This window comes from Schistocerca gregaria, chromosome 3 (genome assembly GCF_023897955.1).
Source record: "Schistocerca gregaria isolate iqSchGreg1 chromosome 3, iqSchGreg1.2, whole genome shotgun sequence".
Taxonomy (NCBI): domain Eukaryota; kingdom Metazoa; phylum Arthropoda; class Insecta; order Orthoptera; family Acrididae; genus Schistocerca; species Schistocerca gregaria.
In genome coordinates this window covers 840,788,536-840,816,384 of record NC_064922.1, presented here as the reverse complement: position 1 = coordinate 840,816,384, position 27,849 = coordinate 840,788,536, and the positions used below count along the sequence as shown (strand labels likewise).

Here is a 27,849-nt window from a genome sequence, read left to right as displayed (position 1 = left end):
AAATTTAGTGCGAGATGCTTACAATAGTTTCCACAACGAAACTTTGTCTCGAAACCTGGCAGAAAATCCAAAGAGATTGTGGTCGTATGGGAAGTATGCTAGCGGCAAGATACAATCAATGCCTTCTCTGCCCGATAGCAATGGAGATACCATGGATGACAGTGCTGCTACAACATACTGAACACAGCCTTCCGAAATTCGTTCGCCAAAGAAGACGAAGTAAATATTCCAGAATTCGAATCAAGAATAGCTGACAACATGAGTAACGTAGAAGTAGATATCATCGGAGTAGTGAAACAACTTAAATCACTCAATAAAAGCAAGTCTTCTGGTCCATATTGTATACCGATTAGGTTCCTTTCAGAGTATGCTGATGCAATAGCTCCATACTTAATAATCATGTACAACCGTTCGCTCGACGAAACATTCGCGCCCAACGACTGGGAACTTGCACAGGTCACATCAATATTCAAGAAATGTAGTAAGAGTGATCTACTGAATTACAGGCCCCTATAATTAACGTCGATATGCAACAATTTTGGAACATATACTGTGTTCGATCATTATGAATTACCTCGAAGGAAACACTTTATATAAACGATTTGGAACACAATCTGAGCAGCAGTCTTAGGTTGTTTGCAGATGAAGCTGTCGTTTATCGACTATTAAAGTCATCAGAAGATAGAAACAGGTTGCAAAACGATTCAGAAAATATATCTGTATGGTGCGAAAATTGCATTTGATCCTAAATAATGGAAAGTGTGAGGTCATCCACATTAGTTCTAAAAGGAATCCGTTAAACTTCGGTTACACGATAAAACAGTCAAATCCATAGGCCGTAAATTCAACTAAATACCTTGGAATTACAATTACGACTAACTTATATTGGAAAGAACACAGAGGTTATATTGTAGGGAAGGTGAACCAAAGACTGCGTTTTATTGGTAGAACACTTAGAAAATGTAACAGATCTACTAAGGAGGTCGTCTGCATGACGCTTGTCCGTCCTCTTCTAGAATGCTGCTGCGCGGTGTGGGATACTTGCCAGATAAAATTGACGGAATAAATTGAAAAAGTTCAAAGAAGGGCATCACGTTTTGTATGAGAGAGTGTCACGGACGTGATACAGGATTTGGGGTGGATATAATTAAAACAAATACGTTTCTCGTTGCGGCGGGATCTTCTCATGAAATTTCAATCACCTATTTCCTCTTCTCAATGCGAGAATATTTTGTCGATGCGGACCGACATAGGGAGAAACGATCACCATGATAAAATAATGGAAATCAGAGCTCGTACAGAAAGATATAGGTGTTCGTTCCTACCGCGCGCTATATGAGACTTGAATAATAGAGATTTGTGAAGGTGATTCGATGAACGTTCTTCCAGGCACTTAAATGTGATTTGCAGAGTATCCATGTAGCTGTAGATGTAGATGCTCTGTAACTTCTTATAAAAATCTTTGGTTTCGTAGTGTGTGCATAGATTTTTATTCCCGATTCTTCAGTTCCCAATACCATTCACAAAGAGATCGCGGAAAAACGACTGTCTATATGCCTCCGTACGAGGCCTAATGTCTCTAATCTTAACTTCATGGTCCTTAGGCGAAATGTACGTTACCCGTTCACATGACTGTGAATGTCGTTGGCGGCAGTAGCATCGTTCGTCAGTCAGTACCAAATGCTGATTCTCTAAAATTTCTCAATGGTGTTACTCGAAAAGAACGTCGCCTTTCCTCCAAGGATTCCCATTTGAGCTCCCGAAGCTTCTCCATAATACTACCGGTAACGAATCTAGCAGCCCGCCTCCGGATTCCTTCGATGTCTTCCTTTACTCCGACCTGGTGCGGATCCCAAACACCAGAATAGGTCGCACCAGCGTCCTATACGGGCTCTCCTTTATAGATGAACCACACTATCCTAAAACTATCCAAGTAAAGCGAATTCGTCAGTTGATCTTCCCTACTACCGTTCTTACGTGCTCGTTACAATTCGTAACGATGTGCAACGTTACGCCCAGATATTTAATTGACTTGACTGTCTCAAGTAACACATTGCTGATGCAGTGGTCGAACATTATGGAATTATTCTTCCTACTGATCTGCATTAACTTACATTTTTCTACATTTAGATCTGTTTACATTTCACGACACCAACCGGAATTTTGTCTAAGTCGTCTTGTATCCTACAGCCGCTCAACGAAGATACCTTCCCGTACATCAGAACATCGTCAGCGAACAGCCGCAGATGGTTGCTTACCCTGTCCGTCAAATCATATGTGTATATGATGTCAAAAGCATTTTGGAAATTTAAGAATATGGAATGTGGATGTTTGTTGTTTGTTTACGTAATTGATTGGCTCTAATGTTTTTCGATCTTGCCTTCTTTGAATTAGTGTTGGCACCGCAAGCACAGTTCCAGAGCTCATAGTGCTCGAAACACTCTTGTACTGAAAACTTCCAAATCCACCTTCAGTGAGTTTCTCAATGTTGAACTGATTTTGTCCGGTATTTGACATCTTATCGGAGGAGAAAACAGAGAGTAACAGTCAACGTTATGATAGCTGAAGTTAAGTTATTGGCGCCAACTCAAAAGACTTTTCACTGAGAATTCAAATACCGCAACGGTAACGGTTAACCATGCGTAACCACGCCCAACCACACTCAGTTGCCATAAAGAAAATTTTATAAAATTCCCTTTAACGGTCAGGAACATAGCATCTGTTATCACTTAAATTAGCGAAATAAAATCTTTTATCTTCACATGTGATGGTAAGTAAAATAAAACTTTGAAAAAAAGTATGTACTGGTAAATAGGGTTGCCGTAGTTCTTTGCATGCTCGATCGTAAACTACAGCATTACCGACTGCCTTCCTGAGAATGGCACAAAGGTCATATTAAAACTTTCACCCCTTATGGGTGTGGGACACTGCGACCGTGTTGAATAAAAGTTTCCAAATCACTGCAAGCAAGTACGTTTTGTTTTATTCATCAGTGTTGTTTTCCATTACCAGTTTCGGATCGCGTAGTAATTCATCATCAGATAGTAGGTATTTATTGCATGTTTACAGCACTGTGAGGATCGTAGTAACAAACGAAGTATGTAAGTACTGAATGCGACGAGAATTATCCATATTATCTGATCGATTTAGAAGCATTACTTACAGCTATTAGTACCTGTTGTCTTTTAGTCCTTACCGCACACATTATTCTGGAAAACATAACACATGTTTCCAGTGACGTTAATTTTGCAACACTTCGCTAACTCAGCCACAGGTAACAACTTCCACATGCTTTCTTTCCTTTTCCTTTTTTTGTCTTTTTTTTGTTGAGTTTTCAGTCATCTGACTGGTTTGATGCGGTCCGCCACGAATTCCTCTCCTGTGCCAACCTCTTCATCTCAGAGTAGATCTTGCAACCTAAGTCCTCAATTATTTGCTGGGTGTATTCCACTCTCCGTCTTCCTCTACAGTTTTTGTCATCTACAGCTCCTTGTAGTACCATGGAAGTCATTGGCTCTATTGGCTCTGAGCACTGTGGGACTCAACTGCTGTGGTCATCAGTCCCCTAGAAATTAGAACTACTTAAACCTAACTAACCTAAGGACATCATACACATCCATGCCCGAGGCAGGATTCGAACCGGCGACCGTAGCAGTCGCACGGTTCCGGACTGCGCGCCTAGAACCGCGAGACCACCGCGGCCGGCATGGAAGTTATTCCCTGATGTCTTAACAAATGCTCTAAATCATCCTGTCCCTTCTTCTTGTCAATGTTTTCCTCGTACTCTTTTACTCTCTGATTCGGCGCAGAACCTCCTCATTCCTTACCTTACTAGTCCACCTAATTTTCGACATTTGTCTGTAATACCACTTCTCAGATACTTCGGTTCTCTTCTGTTCCGGGTTTTCCACTACCATACAATGCTGTGCTTCAAGCGTACATTCACACAAATTTCTTCCTCAAATTAAGGTCTATGTTTCATACTAGTAGAGTTCATTTGGCCAGGAATGCAAATAAACTAAAGAGAGTGGTTAAAGTTATGTTCAAAGAGTTTGTGTTGGGGCAGAGCGTTTCTTTGTACAGCACTTACATTGCACATTGGTGACAGTAAGTATATATCTACTTATATTATATTCATTATTGCAAAAATAACATGTATTTACAATGCAAAATTGACGTGTGAAATTACGATTGACATGGACATAAACATAGATCATTTTTTATAAAATAAACGTTATAGCTCTGCATGAAGTGCCGGCCGCTGCGGCCGAGCGGTTCTAGTCGCTTCAGTCAGGGACCGCGCTGCTGCTACGGTCGCAGGTTCGAATCCTGCCTCGGGCATGGACGTGTATAATGTCCTTAGGTTAGTTAGGTTTAAGTAGTTCTAAGTGTAGGGGACTGATGCCCTCAGATGTTAAGTCCCATAGTGCTTAGAGCCATTTGAACCATCTGTATGAAGTTTTATTAAGTGTGAATTCCTGGGGGACCAAACTGCTGAGGGCATTCCTAAGGGACCAAACTGCTGAGGGTATCGGTCCCTAGACTTACACACTACTTAAACTAACTTATCCTAAGAACAACACACACACCCATGCCCGAGGGAGGACTCGAACCTCCGGCGGGAGGCTGCGCTCTCCGTTAGATGGCGTTCAAACATGCGGCCACTCCGCACGGTTAAGTTAAGGTTTGTGGGCATTTGTGAGGTGGGTGGGGGTGGGGGTATGTAAGGGGGGTGGGGTGGGAGGAAAGAGTGAATGTGTGTGTGTGTTTTGTCCTGACTTGTTTTCAAGTTTAAAGATTTTTTGAAATGTTGAAAAGTATGGGTTGTTTACTGAGTCAATTTGTCCGTTGTTGCAGAACGGCGAGTTCGAGATGTACGTGAACAACCGGTCCAACAGCTTCGCCAGGAACGGCTACCTCAACATCCGCCCCACCCTGACCTCCGACAAGTACGGAGAGGCCTTCCTGTCCAGCGGCACCATAGACCTCAACGGCGGCTCGCCTGCCGACGAGTGAGTATGCGCCGAAACGCTCACGGCCGTGTAACTGTGTCTACGTAACGTTTGACAAATAATCCGTTTACGACGGTGGGCACCCACACAGACTCCGGAGGCCTTTTACATAGACGAAGCCCTGATTTATTGAAGCTATACCTTGTTATATGAATGTTCACGAACCAATAATCAGTTTTGTAACGCTATCTACTGACGGAATAATCGCAGCAGCACACAGCTACGCAAAATCATCTCAACATGAAATTAATATGCATAGCACCTGAGCATCCAACAGTGAGTAACCACTCTCAAAATCCTCTCAAAATTACTAATCGTATATGTCGACACCTTGTAGCAAAACATAGTGCCATGAGATGACTTCCCTAGAATGTTATTAGATTATGTTAGTCTGAAAATGGTCGACCACACACAACATCTCAGCGAGTAATTGTATAATGACATAGTACAAGAATTGTATGTGCACGTACTACTACAAAAGCTGTGACCTTACTACCATATGCAGCACAAATTATTGCATGTAAACATCAATACACATATTACAAAAATCTACCACAGCCAATCTTCTTCCTGACCTCATCTACGAAAGTCACCTTCCACAACCTGAAAATTGTACTTGCGGAGAGTGGGATATTTTTTACTAATTCGCGGGAGAAACAGTACGTGATTGAATTACTTCGTTACCTGTATCGGAGATGATCTACCTCTACAGCTACATCAGTACTCTGCGAACCACTCTGAAGTGGATGGCAGAGACTACTTGCCACTGCACCAGTTATTAGGGCATTTTTCCGTTCCATTATTGTATAAATGCCTTTGTGCGTGCTGTAATTATTCTGATCTTATTTTAACGATCCCTAAGTGAGCGATACACAGGGGTTTGTATATTCCTAAAGTCATCATTCAAAGTCAGTTCTTGAAACTTTGGAAGTAGGCTTTCTGTGGATAGTCTTCGTTTATCTTAGAGTCTGCCAGATCAGTTCATTCAACACGTCAGTGACACTCTCCCGAGTGTCAAACAAACCTGTCAGCATTCGCGCTACCCTTCTCCGTACTTGTTCGATATCCCCTCGTAGTTCTGTCTGGTACGGAATTAATATCCCAGGATAAGTCGCATGAGTGATTCGCGAGCAATCTCCTTTGTAGACTGATTGCATTTCCCCAGTGTCCTACCAATAAACCAAAGTCTGTCACCTGCTTTACCCACGACTGAACCTATGTGTTACGTCCAAGTATTTTTTTTTTTGGGTTTACAGATTCCAGCTGTCACCCACTAACATTGTATTGATAGGATACTATCTTTTTCGATTTGTTAAGTCTAAATTTTTATATTTTTGAACATTTAAAGCAAGCTGCCAATCATTGCTCCACGCTGAAATCTTATCCAGGTCTCGCTGAATATTTATACAGTTACGTTCAGACCGTACTTCGTTGTGGATAACAGCACCATCTGCGAAAACTTTAAGGTTGCTGTTACTATTGTCTACAGGGTCATTAATACAGAACATGAGCAGCAATGGTCTGATCACACTTCCTTGGGGTACAGCCAAAGTTACTGCTCCGTTTGTCCATGACTCTCCATCCAAGAAAACATGCTTCTTCCGCCCTACCAACAAACGATCAGTCCAGTCACGTTTATCGTCTGATACCCCATATGATCGCACTTTTGGTAACAGGCATAGTTGCGACTGAGTCAAATATTTTTCGGAAATCGAGAGATACTGCATCTACCTGACTGCTCTGATCCAAAGGTATCAGCATGTCATGTGAGAAAAGCGCGAGTTGGGTTTCGCATTATTTATGTTTTCTAAATCCATTCTTGGTGTTATGGAGGAGGTCGTTCTCTTGGAGATACATCATTATGTTTGAGCTCAGTGTTAAGGATACTGAACAGTAATTTTTTGGATCACTTCCGCTACCATTCTTGTAGGCAGGTGTGACCTGTTCTTTCTTCCAACAATTGGGCACAGTTTACTTGTTAGAGGGATCTACGATACATTATAGTTTTCAAAGGGGTTAAGTCAGTCGCGAACGGGGTGTAGAATGTGACAGGTATTCCATAGAGTCTGGGGTTTTGTTCAGTTATAACGACTTCAGCTGTTTCTCAATGCCATCTTTTTCACTTATCTTTTCGGCTGTGCGAGAATTAAGATACGTCAATATTCCTGGGTTTTATTTTTAAACATAGTTAAGCATTTCTGTTTTTGTTTTGTTTCCCTCATTTTCAGTTCCGTCTCGTCCATGAGTGACTGGACACAAATTCTGGTGCCACTAACAGCCTTTACATGTGCCCAGAATGTGCGTGGACCTTGTGAAAGATCATTTCACAATATTCTGCTAAGGTAGTCATTGAAGGTTTCACGCATTCCTCTCTTTACTGCCAAACGCGGTTCCTTCAATAGCTCTCTATCTATAGTCCTATGCTTTCTTTATAACTACTATGCAGTAGTCTTCGTTTCCTTCGAAGTTTCTTTAGAGTAACTGTATACCACGGAGAATATCTGCTGGCGAAGAGATGGTTTGGCAAGCACGAAGATAAGTCGTAGAAAACTTCTCCGTGTGTAGACGGGCATTATCTTGCTGAAATGTAAGCACAGAATGGCTTGCCATGGAGGGCAACAAAACGGAGCGTAGAATATCGTCGAGGTCCCGCTATGCTATAAGGGTGCCTCTTATGACACCCGTAAGACTTGCATGCGTATTGTCATATCGCTGACTTGGTTGAGGAGTATCTTTGCGAGCGGCTACATTGCTGATTCGAGCACGGGACACGGAGCTGTTATGTTGTGTTGTGGGTAGCTGTTCATGGGAAAGCCATTATTATGGAAGTTCAGGTGTTGCTGCAAGTACTATTATTTTGAGGTAATGAGAAAAGTGCGTAAAGAAGTAATTAAGTATGAGCAGTGCCGCCGATAACGTATTTGAGTGTCCGCCCGTTTGCGTACTGTACCGTACAACATCAATCATCCCCGCCGTGTTCGACCTCCCAGAATGCAACTAATGTGAATCAGTAAAATAGTTTATGGTGGCCTTGAAGCTTTCCTTGATGCAAACGTCTTGGCTTGGAAGGCATGGAGCATAGCTGAGAGCACAGGTCTTCTGGCTAAGGTTCTCTATGGTACTTTGGTGCCAGACAAGGCTTTTACTTTGTCTATAAGAAGAAGGAAGAAGCTAAATGCAGACGAGTATCTGTTTATATCGGCCAAAGTAGGGAACAATTATTGTAAAATAAAGATTACTCGTAACTGTATGTTCTATTATAGACAATAAAAATTCCGGACCTCCTTTTCTTATCTCTCCCATGTTTTCCATCCTTTGCTGGAATATTGCTTCGCAGTATGGGATCCTTACCAGGTAGGATTGACGGAGAACATCGAAAAAGTGCAAAGGAGGACAGCTCGTTTCGTGTTATCGCGCAATAGAAGTGAGAGTGTCAGTGATATGATACGCGAGTTGGGGTGGCAGTCACCGAAACAAGGGCGATTTTCTTTGCGGCGAGCTCTATTTACGAAATTTCAATCACCATCTTTCTCTTCCGAATGCGTAAATATTTTGTCGACACCCACCTACGTAGGGAGAAATGATCATCATAATAAAATAAGAGAAATCAGAGCTCGAACGGAAAGATTTAGGTGTTCCTTTTTCCCACGCGCCATTCGAGAGTGGCATGGTAGAGAAGTAGTATGAAAATGGTTCGATGAACCCTCTGCCAGGCACTTAAGTGTGAATTGAAGAGTATCCATGTAGATGCAGATGTAGAAAGGAGAGCAATCAAGTGGCAGTGTCTTGTAGCGAGAGTGAGAACATGCGTTCGGTCATCGCGTTTCCGCATCATCAACAATCAGCCGCGTCGCGACGGTTACGCACACGCTCGTGTAAGAGAGAACTGTGGACAGTAAATTAACTTATATGAACACTGTTATATTATTACAAGTGTCAAGAAGGACTGGTACCAGATATCTGTGTGTATGTGACGAGCGTAAGGACTTTCGTTCGACCATTCGGCTTCCGCATCATCAACTATACTCCGCATCATGTCGATTACGCGTGCGCTCGTCCAAGTGATAATCGTGGACAAATAATCATCATCATTGCCTGTGTTCGTCCAGACAGTAAGAATTTAACATCATCAAGAATACAGTACAATAATACGGGAACGATAATTATGACCTCTTCAGATTAGCAAGAATGTTAATTGGCGCCAACACTTAGTGTGTAAACAGTGCAACCTGCGATTTTCTGATCGACTCAGAATATAATTGTCCATACCAGATGTAGGACGGTGTTGTGTTTTTGGTGTTGAGTGGCTCCACTAAATCCGCTTGCGTATTTACACTACTGGCCATTTAAATTGTTACACCGAGGAGAAATGCAGATGATAAACGGGTGTTCATTGGACAAATATATTATACTAGAACTGACATCACATTTTCACGCAATTTGGGTGCATAGATCATGAGAAATCAGTACCCACAACAACCACCTCTGGCCATAATAACGGCCTTGATACGCCTGGACATTTGAGTCAAACAGAGTTTGGATGGCGTATACAGGTACAGTTGCCCATGCAGCTTCAACACGATACCACAGTTCATCAAGAGTAGTGATTGGCATATTGTGACGAGCCAGTTACTCGGCCACCATTGACCAGACGTTTTCAATTGTCGAGAGATCTGGAGAATGTGCTGGCCAGAGCAGCAGTCGAACATTTTCTGTATCCAGAAAGGCCCGTACAGGACCTGCAACATGCGGTCATGCATTATCCTGCTGAAATGTAGGGTTTCGCAGGGATCGAATGAAGGGTAGAGCCACGGGTCGTAACACATCTGAAATGTAACGTCCACTGTTCAAAGTGCCGTCAATGCGAACAAGAGGTGACCGAGACGTGTAACCAATGGCACTCCATACCATCACGCCGGGTGATACGCCAGTATGGCGATGACGAATACACGCTTCCAATGTGCGTTCACCGCAATGTCACCAAACACGGATGCGACCATCGTGATACTGTAAACAGAACCTGGATTCATCCAAAAAATGACGTTTTGCCATTCGTGCACCCAGGTTCGTCGTTGAGTACACCATCGCAGGCGCTCCTGTCTGTGATGCAGCGTCAAGGGTAACTGCAGCCATGTTCTCCGAGCTGATAGTCCATGCTGCTGCAAACGTCGTCGAACTGTTCGTGCAAATGACTGTCGTCTTGCGAACGTCCCCATCTGTTGACGCAGGGATGGGATTGAGACTTGGCTGCACGATCCGTTACAGCCACGCGGATAAGATACGTCATCTCGAGTGCTAGTGGTACGAGGTCATTGGAATCCAGCACGGCGTTCCGTATTACCCTCCTGAACCCACCGATTCCATATTCTGCTAACAGTCATTGGATCTCGACCAACGCGACCAGCAATGTGGCAATACGATAAACCGCAATCGCGATAGACTACTTTCCGACCTTTATCAAAATCGGAAACGTGGTGGTACGCATTTCTCCTCCTTACACCATGCTTCACAACAACGTTTCATCAGGCAACGACGGTCAACTGCTGTTGGTGTATGAGAAATCGGTTGGAAACTTTCCTCATGTCAGCACTTCGTAGGTGTCGCCACCGGCACCAACCTTGTGCGAATGCTCTGAAAAGCTAATAATTTGCATATCGCAGCATATTTTTCCTGTCGTTTAAATTTCGCGTCTGTAGCACGTCACCTTCGTGGTGTAGCAATTTTAATGGCCAGCAGTGTATATACATAATTTGAGGCAAGCCAGCAGCGGTGTGGAGCAGAAATAATATGACCGCCTCGGGAGAACCAGGTACATGGCGTGGGGGGCTACACGGTCAAAGCGAGAATAACTTTAAGCACCTCCCACCAGTTGTACCCCAGGCATGTTACAGGGTCCTACTATGAAAAGAAACGACACCTCAGACCATCATATCGGGTTGTCGGGCCACTTGGCGGGCGAAAGTCAGTTTGGTATCCCACCGCCATGTTCAGACACGTCTTCACTGGTCATCAGCGCTCAGTATGAAGTGGGATTCATTACTGAAAAGAATTCCACTCCGGTCAATGAGATCCCAGGTCGAAGAAGGGTCTAGAGAAGCCCCAGCAGCGGTGGGCTGCTATAAAGGTTGTCGGATCTCTCCCCAATTCAGCGCATTTGAAGCATTATGGGCAGGACTCTCCAACCAGCTCAGGATTTTGATGATCTACCGCACCAATGAAAGGGAAGTAGTGGTTGGGAAGGGAGTGAGACAGGGTTGTAGCCTCTCTCCGATGCTATTCAATCTGTATGTTGAGGAAACAAAAGAAAATTTCGGAGTAGGAATTAAAATCCATGGAAAAGAAAGAAAAACTTTGAGATTCACCGATGACATTGTAATTCTGTCAGAAACAGCAAAGGACTCGGAAGAGCAGTTGAACGGAATGGACAGTGTCTTGAAAGGAGGGTATAAGATGAACATCAACAAAAGCAAAAAGAGGATAATGGAATGAAGTCCAATTAAGTCGGGTGATGCTGAGGGAATTAGATTAGGAAATGAGACACTTAAAGTAGAAAAGGAGTTTTGCTATTTGGAGAGCAAAATAACTGATGATGGTCGAAGAAGAGAGGATATAAAATGTAAACTAGGAATGACAAGGAAAGCGTTTCTGAAGAAGAGAAATTTAACATCGATTATAGGTGTCAGGAAGTCGTTTCTGAAAGTATTTGTATGGAGTGTAGCCACGTATGGAAGTGAAACGCGGACGATAAATAGTGTAGACAAGAAGAGAATAGAAGCTTTCGAAATGTGGTGCTACAGAAGAATGCGAAGATTAGATGGGTATATCACATAACTAATGAGGAGGTATTGGATAGAATTGGGGAGAAAAGGAGTTTGTGGCACAACTTGACCAGAAGAAGGGATCGGCTGGTAGGACATGTCCTGAGGCATCAAGGGATCACCAATTTAGTACTGGAGGGCAGCGCGGAGGGTAAAAATCGTAGAGGGAGACCAAGAGATGAGTACGCTAAGCAGATTCAGAAGGATGTAGGCTGCTGTAGGTACTGGGAGATGAAGAAACTTGCACAGGATAGAGTAGCATGGAGAGCTGCATCAAATCAGTCTCAGGACTGAAGACCACAACAACAACAATCGCACCAGTTAGACAAATCTAGAACGATATCCTTCAGGAGGACATCCAACAACTCTGTCAATCAATGCCAAAGACATACACATAATTGACTCAATCGGTAAAGATCTTTCTTTTGAATAAATAACCCCTTTTTAAAATTATAATCATTTGTTTGCCTTTACGTACACCTCAAGTCTGCCGATTTCCGTCCCATTTGGGCAATTCCTTCACGATAGTTTTTTTAGAACTTATTTCGCGTAAACTGGAACAGGTAGAGGGGTAAATAATAATGGAACGCCAGCGGTACCCTCCGCCACAAGCTGTAAGCTGGCTTGCGGAGTAAACTGCGGGGAGCATGTAGCTTGGGATATTTTAAATGCGTGCTAGTTGTTGTGGTCAGTCTGCTGGGCTTGTTTAAGTGAGAGGGACGTTTCGATAACACCAAATACACTGCTAGTAGCATTAAATATGAAATGAGGGTAACAGAAAACAAGCCAGGGGATAGATCGTACCACAAAAATGTTGTTAGCGGGAAAAATGGAATGAGCAGTGAGAATGGGGCATTTCAGTCAAAGACAGTCCTTCTGCTACTGAGGCCTTATTGACCGATAGGGCCTGCATGTTTAAAGAGTTTCACGAGCTCACGAAATCTCTGAGTCGGCTGACAACACTGTGGGATGCAATTTTGGGATCTCTAGCGCTGAAATGCTTTTTGCATCTGTTTCCTGTTACTAAATTTAGTGATTCACACTGATGGATAAAGTTATTCTGCCAGTATAGACGGTCTATTAGAATTCTCAAACGCTTGCCTAATGCACGACTGTGGTGTTCTCATTGATAAGTAAATGCTGCAGGTCAACGCGTGAGCTGGTGATCATTCGGCAGATGACGATGACTGATGCTGTTCATATCCTTAAGGCGCCAAAGTACACGGTTCGCTCTCACATAAAATAAATAGAACAGAATGTGGTTAAAGTTGATCGAAACAACAGTAACCTCTAAAATGAAACAGGAAGGAAAAGGAATCAAACTTATAGGATTTGGTATACAACACTGAGTTATAGGTCATAAAAAAAGAATAGCATGAAACACAGATAAAAAGAATGCGGTGGAGGTCTCGTATAAGACTGTGGAACTATTAGCTAGCTGGATGTTTTTCTGATGAAAGATTTGAACTTGACGAGGTGTAATTAAAACAAAGATTATTTGAAGTTCCTATTATTTTTGATGTGGTTCCATACCTACCGTACCTCGAACTGTTTTGACTTTATGTAAGCTTGTAATGTCAAATGGTGACAACTGAGCTATTATTCTAGTATTTTTATTGCAGTATATTGTCACTTTTGTCTTTGTAATGTTTAACAGTTTCGTTCAATTCCGAGCATCTTCAGGTCTGTTAAAATATATGAAAGGCAAGCTAAGTGTGATCTTTGATAAGTACTCTGAAGCACACGTGCGATTTTCAGAATAGTTATGTAAAGGTAGATAAATGTAATAATGTAACGACACCCGCTGTAGTTGCACAGCAAACTGTCGCATTTATGTCATTAACGTACGTACATTAGAATTGTTATGAATTATAAAGGAGTGTCGACAAGCATGTTAGATGTTATCGTCTTCTGTATGTGGTACATCAAATCGATAAAGTTTTTGTGCAAGAACAAAACAAAGTGGACTCGCAGCTCAGTGTGCTATTCACACCCTGCATCGCTACAGCAAAATTCCGCTTACGCTTGCTCACACAAAGTGGCATGGCGCCACATGCTTTGAATACCAGAGTACATTTGGCTGTTGTCGGTTGCCGTCATCCACTGCTGCTGTCACAGTGTGGTGGAAGACGTACACATTGTCTTCAGCACCAGTATCCAGATCAGGGTTGCCAGGTATCCCGACTCTTTGGGACTGTCCGAATTTCCAGTCGAAAACCCGACTTCCGATTGAATCTTATCAGGATACGTAAAAATCCCGATCACTCAAAACTCGACAACATTTCATATAATATTACGTTCTCCACTTTAAACCGTTCATTATCGGTTCAAAACTGACGGACAGTCTTGTAAAGTTACTGGCAATTAAAACTCTGCTTCTAGTTTAGTCAGACAACTACACTACTAGCCATTAAAATTGCTACACCACGAAGGTGACGTGCTACAGACGCGAAATTTAACCGACAGAAGAAGATGCTGCGATATGCAAATGATTAGCTTTTCAGAGCATTCACACAAGGTTGGCACCGGTGGCGACACCTACAACGGGCTGATATGAGGAAAGTTTCCAACCGATTTCTTATACACAAACAGCAGTTGACCGGCGTTGCCTGATGAAACATTGTTGTGATGCCTCGTGTAAGGAGGAGAAATGCGTACCATCACGTTTCCGACTTTGATAAAAGTCCGATTGTAGCCTATCGTGATTGCGGTTTATCGTATCGCGACATTGCTGCTCGCGTTGGTCGAGATCCAATGACTGTTAGCAGAATATGGAATCGGTGGGTTCGGGACGGTAATACGGAACGGCGTGCTGGATACCAACGGCCTCGTACCACTAGCAGTCGAGATGACGCATCTTGTACGCGTGGCTGTAACGGGTCGTGCAGCCAAGTCTCGATCCCTGCGTCAATAGATGGAAACGTTTGCAAGACGACAGTCATTTGCACGAACAGTTCGACAACGTTTGCAGCAGCACGGACTATCAGCTCGGAGACCATGGCTGCAGTTACCCTTGACGCTGCATCATAGACAGGAGCGCATGTGATAGTGTACTCAACGACGAAGCTGGGTGCACGAATGGCAAAACGTAATTTTTTCGGACGATTCCAGGTTCTGTTTGCAGCATCACGATGGTCGCATCCGTGTTTGGCGACATCGCGGTGAACGCACATTGGAAGCGTGTATTCGTCATCGCCATACTGGCGTATCACCCGGCGTGATGGTATGGGGTGCCATTGGTTACACGTCTCGGTCACCTCTTGTTCGCATTGGCGGCACTTTCAACAGTGGACGTTACATTTCAGATGTGTTACGACCCGTGGCTCTACCCTACATTCGATCCCTGCGAAACCCTACAATTCAGCAAGATAATGCATGACCGCATGTTGCAGGTCGTGTACGGGCCTTTCTGGATACAGAAAATGTCCGACTGCTGCCCTAGCCAGCACGTTCTCTAGATCTCTCACCTACTGAAAACGTGTGGTCAATGGTGGCCGAGCAACTGGCTCGTCACAATACGCCAGTCACTACTCATGATGAACTGTGGTATCGTGTTGAAGCTGCATGGGCAGCTGTATCTGTACACACTATCCATGCTCTGTTTGACTCAATGCCCAGGCGTATCAAGGCCGTTATTACGGCCAGAGGTGGTTGTTCTGGGTACTGATTTCTCAGGATGTATGCACCCAAATTGCGTGAAAATGTAATCACATGTCAGTCCCAGTATAATATATTTGTCTATTTGTCCACTGCATTCTTCTTGGTGTAGCAATTTTAATGGCCAGTAATATATATATATTTGTGTGTGTGTGTGTGAGGGTCGTTCAATGAGTGCCCCACATACCCCACCTGTTTTCTCCGAACATAGTTATTGTTAAGTGTCAGAATTTCGTGACAATACGTATCAACATATCTAGTCCGTGTTCTAATTAATTGTGAAGATGATTTAGTCATTTAAGAACCTGTAGTTTTATCGTTTTTTCGACGGGAAAGAAGGGAAGATGCAATTAAGGAGGCTGAAAATCGGGCAGAAATATCGATAAGATAAAACACATTGCTTTGTTATACAGTATTGTATTTTTAATTTTAGCCTAAGTGTGTTTTGTCTAGGTATCGTAAAAAATCCTGATTTGGTTAAAAAAACCTAGCAACCCTGATCAAGACATCAGTCAGTTTCACGCCCTCCTCCTTCTTGTTGAGATTCCTGGGGTGTTTAATAATCTCTATGGCATCTCTTTATGGACTTTCGTGGTATCCAATTGTGGCTGCGAGAACTTGGGTCCTGTCAAAATGAATGTGATGCTCTCCTGGTTGCTGAGCACGTTTCGCAACAGCTGATATGTCCATCTCTTCCCTTCTGCCGTTGCCCTTGTGCTGTTTTAGTCGTTTTTTGACTTCTTTTTGTAGTACCCACGTAACCTTCCAACAACTACAGGGACTTCTATAAATTCCTGTATTTTCTAGAAGAGCGCAAGTGGTATTGCAGAAGGAGGAGATTGACAGACCAGCTGTTGCGGGACATACATTGCAGCCTGGAGACCACCACATTTGTTCTGACAGTACTCAGATACTGGCAGCCACAAGCGGATACCATGAAAGGCCAAACAGGTAGGCGAAAGAGATTGTTGAACACCCCAGGAATTTCTGCAGGGAGGACTTCGGAGCCAACGGCTTGCTGCATCAGTAACCTGCCCATCATCCACGTGCTGCTTCCCGCAGAGTACATCCTTCATTAGGCCAAACAGATGAAAGTCGGAAGGTGTGAGATCCGGCAGTGTTATGAAGTTTTGTGAGTTCCTTTAGGGCGCGTAGACTTGTGTGAGGCCTTGCATTGTTATGGAGAAAGAGAAGTTCATTTGTATCTTTTGGCGACGAAAACAGCGAATGGGATTCCTCAATTTCCTGAGGGTAGCACAATGCACTTGAGAGTTGCACCATGAAAGAGGCCATCAAACAGAATAAACCCTTGATGGTCCCAGAAGACGGTCACCATGATTTTACTGGTGGAGAACGGCTCTGAACATTTTCTTCAGAGGACGGGTGGTGTGGCAACACTCCATAGATTGTTATTTTGTTTCCGCGACCTTCTTGCGATGACAACAGACTCCTCGTCCAACGACTCACCGTGCTTTTGTTCACTGCCAGGTCTCCGTAAATATTCTGTAAGCGCTTCTTAATATACGCTATTCTCTGGTTTTCCGTCAAAAGAAACTCACTACAGCTCTCTGCCTGAAAAGCACCTCCATTACAGACGCGTTTTGAAAGCTACCGGGTGTTCAATAAGTAACTATGCAGTTCATAATTTGTCGTATTGAAGTCATGGCAGTTGTAAGAGATTCTGGAAGTGATCCCCTTGAACTTGAAGGCACAGCTGCACACGTGTCTGGAGGTTCTTGAAGACGTTGTACAGGACATCGGGGGTGATGTTCCGAATGTGACGTATCAGTGCAGCTTCGAGTTCTTGTATGGTGTTGGGATTGCCTTCATAGGTCTCTCCCTTCAACTTACCCCATAGAAAGTAATCCGTTGGAACCAAGTTGGGTGAACACGGTGGCCAGAGTCCTCGAGAGAAGATACGATCACCAAAGATGTCCTTTAAAAATTTCATCGCCCCATCCTATTGGAACCAGACATTATCAATTTCGTCCTCATTCTGTTCACCTAGGAAGGGCTCCAGGTGCAGTACCTTTCTGCATTTATGGTGTCCTGAAGAAGATCGGCTCAATAATGCGTTTACGAGTCACAGGGCACCAAACACCAGCCTTTTGATCATGCAGTGGAGACATCTTAAATTCATGCGGATTCTCTATAGTTCAACACGACTATTTTGGCTGTTCACGTAAGCGGAGAGCTGAAATCACCATTGTCCTGCAGGAAGGACAGAAAACTGTTGCGAAAGTTCACACTCGCCGGGCGATCGGTGTCTCTCAGTTCATGCACGTCCGACATTTTGTACGAGTACATGGACAGTGACGTCCGGAGAATGTTGTGAGCGGAACCTAAGGGCACGTGGGCCTGCTGTGCTAGTCGTCTAACAGATTTCTTTGGACTTTGCAGCAACATGTTTTGCACTTCCGCCACTTCTCTTTCGATGTGGATACGGATGGCGTGCGTGACTTTGGGGCATTATGGACGCTTCCGGTCTTTCGAAACTTTGTGATGAGGTTCCGTACAGCATTGCGGTCAAGCATTTTTACTCCTGGGAACTTTGCTGTAAATGCAGCTTGAACTGCTGAGGTAAACTTGTCTCCATTTCGGAATACATGCTCTACAAGAAACGCTCTTCAATCGTAAGCATTATAGTCTAGATCACAAAGATCTCACACAAGACGTTGGTCTTCAATCAAACCGGACCTGCGAACAAATACAAATACCTGGTCACATACGTTAAACAATGGCAAATGATGTATTATTAGTTGACAATCATATCAGTCATTACTTAGCACACAACAACATGGCACTGCACAGTTACTTTTTGAACACCCGGTACATATGGCGCAGACACCTACCGAAACTTCATGAAACTGTAGGGACCGAAGTGGAAATATTCCACGATTTCGCACGACAAATTGCTCATTTTTTCAACCGAAATTGGCTGAGAAAAAAAGTTTTGCTTTTCTTATTGAGCACGCCTTGCTTTCTTGCCTTATAGTTACAAGTAGTGTTTAAGTCATTGAACATCAGCCAGTCAAATCTACTGTACTTATTTCACTCTATTATTCGTAGTATGAATGTCGCTAGCTACAACTGCGTCACGAAGCGTATTTTTGAATTTCTGTACACTCCTGAAAAAGTTATTTCACTTAGAGAGAAGTATATAACTATGTACACGTTTCTTTTCCTCTGTAGTTAATTGACGCTTCACACTGGTTGCTGTTTAGGAATTGTTTCACTGCTTACCCCTGTTGTTTCTTCTGGCGGCATGGTGCGTAACGCGCATTGTCGGCGCTGGTGTATTTCCTGCGAGCACGAAACTGATATCTTTACTCCACATCAACGATGTGTTGTAAAACTCACCATACAATTGGAAAGAGTGTCGCTACTTACAGATGTATTTGGGACCTTGCGTATGTTCCGGTGCTGGTTGTTTCAGTGAGATAAAACTTTACGATTGTACACAGGCTTCTTTTCTCTTTAGTCGTTTCCTGACCCTTCATATCAGCTGCTGATTGAGAACTACTTCACCACTTAACCCAGGTACAGCTTACGAGCCCATGATACTCTTCGGACTCTATTTGCGCCGACAGGTTTCCTGCTAGCGCGCTACTGACCTCACTTCACCTGTTCCGGCGATTACTTTCTAAACTCCCCATCGACAGCACCAAATGACGTTTGTAGTTTATTTATCATTAATATGTAGGGTATTGTATGATAGTGAAAGTGTATGCCCTGGTTGTGCATTTATAATTCCGTTTATATTTTATTTCATGTCCGCCTGCTTAGCTGGGTGGTAACGTGCTTGAATCCCACACAGCAGGGCCCGGGTTCGATTCCTGGCCAGGTTGGAGATTTCCTCTGCCCGTGGACTGGGTTTTGTATCATCATCATCATTTCATACTGATCGCCGGCAAGTTGCACAGTGTGGCGTCTGAACTTCCCTGGATGGGGCCTCCTGGCCAACAATGCCACACGCACAGTTCATTTCGTTTTGTTTCATTACTTTACCTTACTGTTCATCCCCCTCCCCCCCACACCACCACCACCACCTCACACCTGATAGCAGCCTGAAGATGTGCATGTCATCAGCTGATGAGCATAAGTTTTTGAATGATGTCTGTATTTGTTGTCAGATGACCTTATACCATATTTCTTCAAGTACTTTGATCTATATGTAAGCACTCACGTTCATTAAAATGTTTTATTATAATAATGCATATACTGAACAGCCAGAACATTACGACCTCGGACCTACCTTACATTTTTACCCCGCCCCCCCCCCCCCTCAGCCCTGAGAGCAACCGGAACATATACGTATTATCAGCTGATTAGCATAACTTTTTGCATTCTGTCTGTGATGTCTGCAACTTTTTCTTAGGTGTCCTTATACCATATTTCAACATGTACTTTGATCCATATAAACTACTGGCCATTAAAATTGCTACACTACGAAGATGACGTGCCACAGACGCGAAATTTAACCGACAGGAATAAAATGTGATACGCAAATGATTAGCTTTTCAGAGCATTCACACAAGGTTGGCGCCGGTGGCGACACCTACAACGTTCTGACATGAGGAAAGTTTCCAACCGACTTCTCATACACAAACAACAGATGACCGCCGTTGCCTGGTGAAACGTTGTTGTGATGCCTCGTGTAAGGAGGAGAAACGCGTACCATCACGTTTCCGACTTTGATGAAGGTCGGGTTGCAGCCTATCGCGGTTGCGGTTTATCGTATCGCGGCATTGCTGCTCGCGTTGGTCGGGATCCTTAAACGAACAGCTCGACGACGTTTGCAGCAGCATGGACTACGAGCTTGGAGACCATGGCTGCGGTTACCCTTGACGCTGCATCGCAGACAGGAACGCCTCAACGACGAACCTGGGTGCACGAATGGCAAAACGTCTTTTTTTCGGATGAATCCAGGTTCTGTTTACAGCATCGTGATGGTCGCATCCGTGTTTGGCCACATTGCGCTGAACGCACATTGGAAGCGTGTATTCGTCATCGCCATACTGGCGTATCACCCGGCGTGATAGTATGTGGTGCCATTGGTTACACGTCTCGGTCACCTCTTGTTCGCATTGACGGCACTTTCAACAGTGGACGTTACATTTCAGATGTGTTACGACCCGTGGATCTACTCTTCATTCGATCCCTGCGAAACCCTACATTTCAGCAGGATAATGCATGACCGCATGTTGCAGGTCCTGTACGGGCCTTTCTGGATACAGAAAATGTCCGACTGCTGCCCTAGCCAGCACATTCTCCAGATCTCTCACCTACTGAAAACGTGTGGTCAATGGTGGCCGAGCAGCTGGCTCGTCACAATACGCCAGTCACTACTCCTGATGAACTGTGGTATCGTGTTGAAACTGCATGGGCAGCTGTATCTGTACACACTATCCATGCTCTGTTTGACTCAATGCCCAGGCGTATCAAGGCCGTTATTACGGCCAGAGGTGGTTGTTCTGGGTACTGTTTTCTCAGGATCTATGCACCCAAACTGAGTGAAAATATAATCAAATGTCAGTTCTAGTATAATATATTTGTCTAATGAATACCCGTTTATCATCTGCATTTCTTCTTGTTGTAGCAATTTGAATGGTGAGTAGTGTATAAGCACTCATAAGCATTAACGTATTTTATTACTGTGTTGCATACACTGAACAGCCAGAACATTACGATCTGCGAGCTACTATCAATATAAACCTGTCCAGGCGAAAGCAGCGTCACTTGGCAAGGAATGACTGCTAATCACGCATGTGCATGGTGCATGTAGTATAAGTGAGTCTACTATCTGCAGGTAGAATGGGGAAGGTGCGCGATCTATCTGAGTTTGGACGAAGGCAGATTGTGGTGGCTTCTCGCAAACCGCAAGATTTGTCGGATGAGTGCTGTGGTGATTGTCTTCCACAAGTGGTGAAACCAAGGGGAAACCATGTCCCCTGACTTGGACTCGGGCGGCCACCCCTCATTACACATGCCGGACATCATACACTGGGCACACTGATGAAACAGGACGGGCTGCGAACTGTAGAGGAACTAACATCAGACTGTAATGCTGCGCAGAGTAAAAGTGTATCTGAACACACAGTGCATCGAACACCCGTAACGATGGGCCTCTGCAGGCAACGATCCATGCATGTGCCGATGTTAACATCACGACATCGGCAACTACGGCTGAAATACGCACGTGACCATCCACAGTGGACGTCAGCGCAATGGCAGAATGTTGCATGTTCTGATGAATTCTGATACCTTCTTCATCAACCAGATGGGAGGGCGTAAATCCACATCTTCCATAGGAACAGCTCCCTGACACCTATACTACGGGATGAACAAGCTGGCTGTGGCTCCATTGTGGTTTGGGGAACATTCACGTGGGCATTTGGGATGTCAGTGGACCTGGTGCAAGCCACCATCATGGCCAAGGAGTATTATGCACTGGTTGCAGACCATGTACACCCTTTCATGGTGATCATGTTCCCCCGACAGCAGTGTCGTTTTTCATCAAGGTAATACAAAGCCAGGAGTGTGATGGAAAGTTTCGAGAAACACAGAGGCGAGATCCAATTGGTGTGCTGGTCTCCCACTTCGTCGGATCTAAACCCAGCTGAGGACATCTGGGATGTGATTGAACGTAGCGTCACAGCTCATCGCCCCCTCCACGAATTGTTTTTTATTTTTTAAATTTTTTTTTCTTGTCATCTGTCTACTGACTGGTTTGATGCGGCCCGCCACGAATTCCTTTCCTGTGCTAACCTCTTCATCTCAGAGTAGCACTTGCAACCTACGTCCTCAATTATTTGCTTGACGTATTCCAATCTCTGTCTTCCTCTACAGTTTTTGCCCTCTACAACTCCCTCTAGTACCATGGAAGTCATTCCCTCATGTCTTAGCAGATGTCCTATCATCCTGTCCCTTCTCCTTATCAGTGTTTTCCACATATTCCTTTCCTCTCCGATTCTGCGTAGAACCTCCTCATTCCTTACCTTATCAGTCCATCTAATTTTCAACATTCGTCTATAGCACCACATCTCAAATGCTTCGATTCTCTTCTGTTCCGGTTTTCCCACAGTCCATGTTTCACTACCATACAATGCTGTACTCCAGACGTACATTCTCAGAAATTTCTTCCTCAAATTAAGGCCGGTATTTGATATTAGTAGACTTCTCTTGGCCAGAAATGCCTTTTTTGCCATAGCGAATCTGCTTTTGATGTCCTCCTTGCTCCGTTCGTCATAGGTTATTTTACTGCCTAGGTAGCAGAATTCCTTAACTTCATTGACTTCGTGACCATCAATCCTGATGTTAAGTTTCTCGCTGTTCTCATTTCTACTACTTCTCATTTCCTTCGTCTTTCTTCGATTTACTCTCAAACCATACTGTGTACTCATTAGACTGTTCATTCCGTTCAGCAGATCATTTAATTCTTCTTCACTTTCACTCAGGATAGCAATGTCATCAGCGAATCGTATCATTGATATCCTTTCACCTTGTATTTTAATTCCACTCCTGAACCTTTCTTTTATTTCCATCATTGCTTCCTCGATGTACAGATTGAAGAGTAGGGGCGAAAAGCTACAGCCTTGTCTTACACCCTTCTTAATACGAGCACTTCGTTCTTGATCGTCCACTCTTATTATTCCGTTTTGGTTGTTGTACATATTGTATATGACCCGTCTCTCCCTATAGCTTACCTCAACTTTTTTCAGAATCTTGAACAGCTTGCACCATTTTATATTGTCGAACGCTTTTTCCAGGTCGACAAATCCTATGAACGTGTCTTGATTTTTCTTTATCCTTGCTTCCATTATTAGCCGTAACGTCAGAATTGCCTCTCTCGTGCCTTTACTTTTCCTAAAGCCAAACTGATGGTCACGTAGCACATTCTCAATTTTCTTTTCCAATCTTCTGTATATTATTATTATAAGCAGCTTCGATGAATGAGCTGTTAAGCTGATTGTGCGATAATTCTCGCACTTGTCAGCTCTTGACGTCTTCGGAATTGTGTGGATGATGCTTTTCCGAAAGTCAGATGGTATGTCGCCAGACTCATATATTCTACACACCAACGTGAATAGTCGTTTTGTTGCCACTTCCCCTAATGATTTTAGAAATTCTGATGGAATGTTATCTATCCCTTCTGCCTTATTTGACCGTAAGTCCTCCAAAGCTCTTTTAAATTCCGATTCTAATACTGGATCCCCTATCTCTTCTAAATCGACTCCTGTTTCTTCTTCTATCACATCAGACAAATCTTCACCCTCACAGAGGCTTTCAATGTATTCTTTCCACCTATCTGCTCTCTCCTCTGCATTTAACAGTGGAATTCCCGTTGCACTCTTAATGTTACCACCGTTGATTTTAATGTCACCAAAGGTTGTTTTGACTTTCCTGTATGCTGAGTCTGTCCTTCCGACAATCATATCTTTTTCGATGTCTTCACATTTTTCCTGCAGCCATTTCATCTTAGCTTCCCTGCACTTCCTATTTATTTCATTCCTCAGCTACTTGTATTTCTGAATTCCTGATTTTCCCGGAACATGTTTGTACTTCCTCCTTTCATCAATCAACTGAAGTATTTCTTATGTTACCCATGGTTTCTTCGCAGCTACCTTCTTTGCACCTATGTTTTCCTTCCACGGAATTTACAGGAATTAAATGACTTACAGCAGCCTTCTAAGGCGTCCTTGCTTCCATGTCTCGACACATCGCCGCTGTTATCCTTGCCAAATGTGGACGTACTGGCTATTAGGTAGGTAGCCATAATATTCTGACTTATCAGTGCATTGTTCTTGTATTTTTATAGGACTACAGTAACATACACACGCTCATTTTTGATGTGCGACAGTAACGCGATAATTTTAAGAAAGTGCAATCTCTTGTCATTAAATGTTTAAAATTTACCTTCTTTAAGATACATGTTCTTACCTAGCTTATATTTTATGATCAAAAGTATCCGGACACACCCAAAAGCATACGTTTTTCGTATTAGATGCATTGTGCTGCCACCTACTGCCAGGTACTCCATATCAGCAACCTCAGTAGTCATTAGACATCGTGAGAGAGCACAATGGGGCGCTCCGCCGAACTGATGGACTTCAAATGTGGTCAGTTGATTCGGAGCCACATGTATCATACGTCTGTACGCGAGATTTTCGTACTCCTAGACATCCCTAGGTCCACTGTTTCCGATGTGATAGTGAAGTAAAAATGTGAAGGGGACAGGAACAGCACAAAAGTGTACAGGCCAGCCTCTTCTGTTGACTGACAGAGACCACCAACAGTTGAAGAGGTTAGTAATGTGTAATAGGTAGACATCTATCCATCCATCACACAGGAATTCCAAACTGCATCAAGATCCATGTACTATGACAGTTAGGCGGAAGGTGAGAAAACACGGATTTCATTGTCGAGCGGTTGCTCATAAGCGACACATCGCGCTGGTAAATGGCAAACAACGCCTTGCTTGGTGCAAGAAGCGTAAACATTGGACGATTGAACAGTGGAAAAACGATGTGTGGACTGACGAATCACGGTACACGATGTGGCTATCCGATGGCAGGCTGTGGGTATGGCGAATGCCCAGTGAACGTCATCTGCCTGCGTGTGTAGTGCTAACAGTTAAATTCGGAGTCAGTGATGTTATAGTGTGGTCGCGTTTTTCAGGAAGGGGTTCGCACCCCTTGCTGTTTGGCGTGGCACTATCGCAGTACAGGCCTACATTGATATTATAAGCACCTTCTTCTTTCCCACTGTTGAAGAGCAATTCGGGGATGGCGATTGCATCTTTCAACACGATCGAACACCTTTTGATAACGCACGGCCTGTGGCGGAGTGGTTACACGACAATAACCTCCCTGTAGTAGACTGGCCTGCACAGAGTCCTGACCTGAATCCTATAGAACACCTTTGGGTTGTTTTGGAACTCCGACTTCGTGCCAGGCCTCACCGACCAACATAGATAACTTTCCTCAGTGCAGTCCTCCGTGAAGAATGGGCTGCCATTTCCCAAGAAACCTTCCAGCACCTGATTGAACGCATGCCTGCGAGAGTGAAGGCTGTCATCAAGGCTAAGGGTGGGCCAACACCATTTTGAATTCCAGCATTACCGACGGAGGGTGTCACGAACTCGTAAGTCATTTTCAGCCAGGCGTCCGGATACTTTTGATCCCATAGTGTACATTTATTTGCGGCATATTTCCTTATACAGTCTTCTGAAGAATGGCACCAGGTACGTGAAACAGGTAAGGAAATACAATGTCTTGCGTGCAACTGGTTGCTGAATTTTTTCAACAATAATATACATACACTTGATGAAATTGGATACTGTATTAAATGTGAGGCCTAGTCACAGAGTTACACACGATTTGAAATAAAAAATTAAAAACATGGAAAAACCAAATTTGATATAATCATTTTAAAGGGAGACTTAAGTTTTTTTTCCAGATAATTACTATTCAAACTGAGACACATAAAATACTGTGGCAAAAGTTTTCAACACCATGTCTGTAGAAATGTGCCACCTGCGATTGCAACCACTGGTTTATACCGGCATTGCCAGTAGCAAAGCGTTGAGCAGCGAATCATGTCTTCATTGCTGGGAAGAGGTCGTTGTCGTTCAGCATCAAATCAGGGCTGTATGGAGGATTATCAAAGACGTCCATTCAGAAGCTTACAGGAGCTCTCGGGTACAAATGGCCGTGTGTGGGCGTGCGTTGTCGTGAAAAAAAACCAAAGTTTTGTGCTAAGTTTTCCCTGACGTTTGTTTTCTATCGCTCAACTTAACTTTGTCAGTGTTTGACTACATCTAAATGGTTCAAATGGCTCTGAAGACTATGGGACTTAACATCAGAGCTCATCAGTTCCCTAGAAAGAAATGGTTCAAATGGCTCTGAGTACTATGGGACTTAACATCTGTGGTCATCAGTCGCCTAGAACTTAGAACTACTTAAACCTAACTAACATAAGGACATCACACACATCCATGCCCAAGGCAGGATTCGAACCAGCGACCGTAGCAGTCGCGCGGTTCCGGAGTGAAGCGCCTAGAACCGATCGTCCACCGCGGCCGGCTAGACAACACATCTCGGAGTTAACTGTTGTGTCACGTTCAAGGACATCAACGAGAACTACTGCCTTAGAGATCCAAAACACAGTAGCCATTATCTTTTTGCTGACAGCGTTTGCAAACATCGACTTCATTTTTGTTTCACAATTGACACGCATCAGCCATGTCTCGTCCCTGGTTACGATACGCTCGATAACTTTGTTACCATTTTTCTTGTAATCTTCAAGGAAGGTCAGCGCTAGAGCTAATCTCTGTTCTTTGTAGTCTTCTGTTAGGATTTGGGAACCCCCCCCCCGACCACAAAGTTTTCTGTAACCAAGCTTCTCGGCCACATTTTTGTGCACCAAACTCTGTGGAATTTGAGGAAATATTGCGGAAGTTCCGTAATCGTAAAACGACGGTTTTCACGAATTTTATCGTCGATTTTCATCGCAAGTCGGTCAGTCACAAGGCTCAGCCTACGACTGATGACCTCATCGTGAACACTGATATCGCCATTTTTAAAATCAATGCACCTCACTCGACTTTCACTCATTGTTCCTTTTCCGGGCACATCACATGGGTAGAATAAATTTCAATTGGTCTGCATTTTTTTTTTTTTTTGCAAACAAAAACCTACTCACAGAATTCATCTCACAAATGGAGGTATTTTCTTTTGCAGCGCACGTTTTAACACGTTACAGGAAGCAAAGCTGGATACATACAACACCAGGATGTTCCCCTGTCCATCACCGCGACAGACCAAAATGTCTGTTACTTTGTAGATAGCCACCTTCACATGTAAATTACTTGCCACATAACTAATAACCAGATCTGCTAAATAAAAAAAGACAAAATCACTATAAATGGACTCACTAGCAGCGAAACTAAAACAACTGCGAATGCCCCTTTCTAGTATGCCAACTCCACTAAAGACCAAGACGCCGTTGAGTTGTCTCCAATTTGGTGCTGAGCACACTGGTCTGAAGTAGAGTGCTGGCCGGTGTTGCAGGTGCACCAACCCGTTGGTCAACGGCTGCTCACGCACCGGCACAGCTACCAACATCTTGAACCCAGTGACGTCGGCGCGCTTGCGCACCGTCAACTCCTTCAGCTTCCGCTACGGCCGCGTCGAGGTGCGTGCCAAGATGCCCGCCGGCGACTGGCTCTGGCCCGGTGAGTAGGCTTGCTTGTCGCCACCGTCCCCACCTGCCCACTAACACTCCCTGGTACATTTGTACATGAGGAAGCAGCGTTTGCAGGATGGCGAAGCACCATTGCAGGTGTTCCACAGGGATCGATG

The 27,849-nt window shown here is 43.9% G+C and overlaps 1 protein-coding gene across 1 annotated transcript in view; it reads left to right on the top strand.

Moving 5' to 3' along the window:
- Positions 1-27,849, top strand: part of LOC126354256 (beta-1,3-glucan-binding protein-like) — a 112,698-nt gene that overhangs the window by 33,181 nt on the left and 51,668 nt on the right. The window contains exons 2-3 of the mRNA XM_050003773.1: positions 4,858-5,012; positions 27,559-27,722. Of these exons, the coding sequence (XP_049859730.1) occupies positions 4,858-5,012; positions 27,559-27,722 (319 nt within the window). The remainder of the gene's footprint in view (positions 1-4,857; positions 5,013-27,558; positions 27,723-27,849) is intronic.